This window comes from Limulus polyphemus, unplaced genomic scaffold (assembly GCF_000517525.1).
Source record: "Limulus polyphemus unplaced genomic scaffold, Limulus_polyphemus-2.1.2 Scaffold72, whole genome shotgun sequence".
NCBI lineage: Eukaryota > Metazoa > Arthropoda > Merostomata > Xiphosura > Limulidae > Limulus > Limulus polyphemus.
In genome coordinates, this window is record NW_013665682.1 from 845,256 (window position 1) to 850,609 (window position 5,354).

Here is a 5,354-nt window from a genome sequence, read left to right on the forward strand (position 1 = left end):
CCTATACCCCTCGTGTGCCTTCGCCTCCCACCGACTCCACGACACTTAGTCAAATCCCCTGTGTCTGCAGTTGCAGGCTAACTGATGTCTTGAAGAGCTTGTTTCTGATTCGACATGTCTCTCCTGCCGCTTTCTCTCTCTCTTGAGTTTTACAAGTACTTCAATGCTCTAAACTCAGTAAACACAGCAGATTAAGTAAGGGCTTATTAATACAAGTATTATCAAAGCAGAAACTCCAATATAACTCATGCTATCGCAGGAACCCAATTTTTTTACTTCCACACTTTCAGGTGAAACCAATTTTTATACAAGTATCAGATAGATCTACTAATAACAGAAGGATCGATCAGGAAATGAATGGAGTATTTGTCTTTCAAACTGTAACTGACTTAATTCTGTATTTAGCCAAAAAAAAAGTCTTAACACCTTTGAGAAAAAAATAAAAGAATCTTTATTAAGACATTCAAACAAGAAATGTGGCATACATACTTGCCCAGACTATACGAAAACTGTCTCTGGTAGTTCAGGGTATCAGTCAGCAGCTTTCTTTCCCTTGGAGCAGAATTCTGTGGAGCTAAAGACTAAGATGGCCAGGAGGAGCTGAGCAAGAATAAATGCTTTGATTTTAAAATAACCATCATATTCTTTCTCGTGCAAAAACGTCACCACGTAACTGTTTTTCCCTCAGAATTCGCTGGTTGTTACATACAGACATCATCTACTTGGCCAGCAAACGACGTTGCAGCCGTTTACCTTTCTAATACTTGAACAAAGTAGACTACAATACTCTCTCGAACAGAGTACATCATACCTAATATATAGAAAAAAAAACATATCAAAAAGAAAAGGGCAAAGGTCAACGATTTTCTTGACCACGTGTTTATGGTAACACTGCGTAGAAACTAGATAAAGGATATTTTTAATTTCTATATTAATAAACGTAGATAGGAAACATATGATATGCTTGCATATTACACTTGTATTAGAGGACACCATGGCTTGGGAAAATAAATAAGGCTTTTATGGTTTTATAAAATGAAATATAAAACAACACACATACAAAGTAAGCTTAGCATGAGTCTTGTTTTTTTATGCTATGACTGATATATTATGCTCATGTTTGTTAGATTGGTAAAAAAGCGTAAATAACTCGTGCTAATAAATAGCAACAGTAGATTTAGTTGATAAGTTAGCACGAATCAGTACATTCTTTGGTTAATACCTGACACGAGATAGGTGTGTTTAGTTTGTTAATCAAGACTGGAACTTTAAGGCTTAGTTTGATATTAACTTTGTTTCACATTTATATTTAAAATATATATATATTCAAAAATAGCACAACAATGGTTATACTTTTTTCTAGAGATTCTTCACCCAGAGGTCCTTGTTATAATGGACTATGCTCACTGGAAAGGCTTCGAGGATGTTTCTGTAGCAGCACTGACGCGTTACATAACTATATTTTGGAATGTGGTTTGTAGACAAACTTTTTTTTTCAGTGAAAAAGATCCAATATAAGTAAAACTGCATATACCAATGAATAATATAACTATCGCCGACTACTTATATAGTTAGTAGCCTAATGTTAAGGTGATAACGTTTCTTGATCCAATAAGTAAAGCAATAATATTAGCTTTTTTATTCTAAACAAACACAGAAAAATATAGCCTACGTTGTTTAAATTAAAAATAAAATGATTTCTAATTAGACTTGATTTCTATTTTCATTAAATTATCTTTCTATATTACTTGTAACATTTCTTCTTTTGAAAATAAATGTTCATCCTACTGCTAATGTTTAATATTTGCCGAATTCAATTCTTTATCCTTACGTAAAGTAAATATTTATAGCTCTTATTGAAATTCGTATTTTTCTTTGAAGACAGTTCTATAGTTGGTGTCGTTTTAATGTCTCATGTTTAATTTTACATAACCATCCATTCACAAGTGTTAGAATAATATATTTGTTTCTTGCAGGTAAATCTGCGATATTCTCAGTTAACTAAGCCTCAAATAAAGCTATCTTTCTCTGGATTAATCATTAATAAGGTAATACTGTTTAAGAAAGTGATTCTCAAATACTAAGATGTTTTCGTTTGTTTATGCTTGTTATGACAATGTATAAATTATAAATACATTTCCTCTACTGGAATTCATAACGTTAAACAATATCAATAGAAGGCATTAAAAACGTCTTTCTACAATATTTAAATTACCTTTATCGTAGATAATACAAAAGTTAAAAATTTAATGCTTAAATTTATTTGTTGACTATGAAATTGACTTTCCTTAGCGTTAATGGTTGTATATGTGTGAGTGTATCTTACCTGTCCTGCTAATTTTCTTTTAAAATGCATATCTTATCTTTTACCATTGAATTATATCTTTTATCTGTTTAGTAGTTATCCATTAAATGACATCCATTATCCTTCCACATGGTTAGTTGTCCATTAAGTTATGTTTAATTGTATCTTTTAATAGCTGGTTATCTATTTCCTGTGTTGATTGATGTCTACCTTAGTAACTGTTCATTAAACATATTTTATTAACTGTACTAGAGGTTCTTCTTCATACTTCTATATTCTGTCTATTTTCCATCAAGTAATTTCTCTTTTCTGTTCTGACAGTCTTCTAAATTGCAACCTTACATAGAGGACCACAGGACAAAACTTGGTTTCGTTGATGGAAAAAAAGTTGTGAAGTCCATTAACAAATACGCCGTGAAATGGAACAGCAGTAGAGAGTACGATTTAGGTATTCTTATGACTGGGTGAGTAGGTACTTTCCTGAACATATTAAAAGACTTGTTATGTCTCAAAACTCGAACGAAGCAGTACCAAAAAGTCGTAATGCCTCAAGTTTAGGTAAAATGATGTATGGGCTTGAAGTAATGCAGAATCTGGTACACAAAAGTTAAGTTTATATATCAACTGTGCGCAATCACTGAAATCCGGAAGAAAATAACGAAACTGTAGAAACACTGGTAACACAAAAGTAATCTGCGAAAGTCAGATCTATTTCCTTCCTTTTACAGTTTACAAAAGTAATCAGATGAGTATATTGAAAAACAAAAGTCTTTGGTTGTTTTCTTTTCTCTATATAAGATATGAGATCTAAATTATCATGAAACAGTTGAAAAGTTATATCGGAAACTACAAAAAATGGTATTAAATTCTAATAAAGCCAAAAAAGAATCTAAAAAATTGTTCAACTAAATAATACACGCTAGAATCTTGGAAAATTACATAAGTATTATATTTTGTTTTGCTTTTATTTATGAAATTTGTCTGACTTCAAATGATATTTAGCATTTTGCCATTCGACCCTGTGAGGGATAATAACGTCAAAAATTAATATTGGTGTTTGTGGCGGCATCTATTGTCAGAAAGAAATTGTAAGTACTCATGACGTAAATTAAATATTTCTGAACAGTGCAGAATTCCAGGATTTTCTAGTTTATTTCTAGCTATGATTATACAGTAAGTTTGATAATTAATTAATTCACTTTTATTTAATAACTTTGATAATTAATTAAATCAACTTCATACGTATTTTTTCTTTAAATACTAATTTCAATAACTTTATAAATATTGAACACAGAATACTTTAACGTATATCTTTTTTCTAAGAGTGAATTTTGAGCAACCTGTTTAATTCTAGAACTATTTATTGTATGTCTTTACAGTAGGTATACATTCATCATAATGTATACTGCCTTTTACATATTTAGGAATACAACTTTTGTTTTCTTCCTTACAGAGAAGATTTGTCAAAAGAAGATGGATCGAAGGATTATTGGGGACTTGCTGGTAACTATACAAAAATTGTAGCTGTTACGGGAACAGAAAACTTCAATATAAATTCGTTAACAGAATATAGTTTTTGTTTAAAGCCATACGTAGGGATGTGTCCGGTTAAAAATGGCAGCCAGTACAATGCATATGGTAGCGCGTACGCCAGGACGTCGGCAAAACCCAGCCAAAGGGTTATAGACGAAAACTCATTCACTAATCAAGTACAAACATTCCTCCAAAAGGGTTATAGACGAAAACCCCTTCACTAATCAAGTACAAACCTGCTTCTAAAAGGGATATAGACGAAAACCCTTCACGAATCAAGTACAAACCTGCCTCTAAAAGGGATATAGACGCAAACCTTTCACTAATCAAGTACAAACCTGCTTCTAAAAGGGATATAGACGAAAACCCTTCACTAATCAAGTACAAACCTGCCTCTATCCTTCCTTGATCTCAAGATAACGGTCCACTAAATCATCGATTATCTTCTTCGTCTTTCTTTTTCTCCGTCAGCTATAACTTGTAAACCAAAATGTGTCTGCGACACACCAAAACGCTTCACTATTCTCTACGATGTTCTTTTTCAAACCTAGAGCAGCCAGTGATCCACAATGGGTTAGCTACAGCCCAAAGTACTAATCACGGTTTCTGATATGTAAGTTATTATGTGCATTATATATAAGTAGAAGTAGATAATCTACCATATACTCCTTACCGCGCCGCGCAGTATCCTGGTCACGACTTATATTGCTATAGATTATATTATGACTCCCTATAGAATAGAACCGAATAAATGAAATGGTGCCTTCCATCTAGAAGTTACAGCTCCACTGGAAGCCAAGACTTCGACTCGTAAAAAGTACATAAGCTAGTGGCAACAAAAATTTATTCTAAAATTGTTGGGATGTGGGGATGGGAAAAAATCAGAAACTAGAGAGCATTTGGGATTGGAGCAAAATCTGAATTACCCATTCCTGCATTCATGCACTGCACTCACAGGGTGGATGCATATGTACGTTAGGTGGTGGAATGCAGGATTGGGTAATGCAGATTTTCCTCCAATCCCAAATGCTCTCTAGTTTCTGATCTTTTTCAATCCCCACATCCCAACAATTTTAGAGTAATTTTTTTGTTACTAGTCTCATTTAAGGAATTCAGAGATTACAAAACAATACAACAACCTGTTAACAGATCAAAACAAAATATAGATAAACGTTTAAACATTCGATCTCTCGAAGAATTCTGATTTTCGTATCTGTAAATAACCTTTTAAACTTTTTTTTATAAGTTGTTGTTGGTGAACATCTACAAATACCAATATTTGTTTATACCTTTAACAATAAATGCCAAAACACGATTCCATGTTGATAACAATTATTTAAGCTTGATAAATGCGTGTTATGGGAACCCCCCCCCCCCCCAGTGGCACAGCGGTATGTCTGCGGACTTACCCGTGGTGGGCATAGCACAGATAGCCCATCGTGTAGCTTTGTGCTTAATTACAAACAAACAAGTGTTATGGGATGGATAACTTTAAAAAAGAGAAAGTTTTCTAAAC

At 33.0% G+C, this 5,354-nt stretch overlaps 1 protein-coding gene across 1 annotated transcript in view; it reads left to right on the forward strand.

Moving 5' to 3' along the window:
• Window positions 1–5,354, forward strand: part of LOC106466118 — a 45,288-nt gene that overhangs the window by 13,658 nt on the left and 26,276 nt on the right. Inside the window, exons 7-9 of the mRNA XM_022394653.1 lie at window positions 1,364–1,473; window positions 2,627–2,769; window positions 3,759–3,808. Coding sequence (XP_022250361.1) covers window positions 1,364–1,473; window positions 2,627–2,769; window positions 3,759–3,808 — 303 coding nt within the window. The remainder of the gene's footprint in view (window positions 1–1,363; window positions 1,474–2,626; window positions 2,770–3,758; window positions 3,809–5,354) is intronic.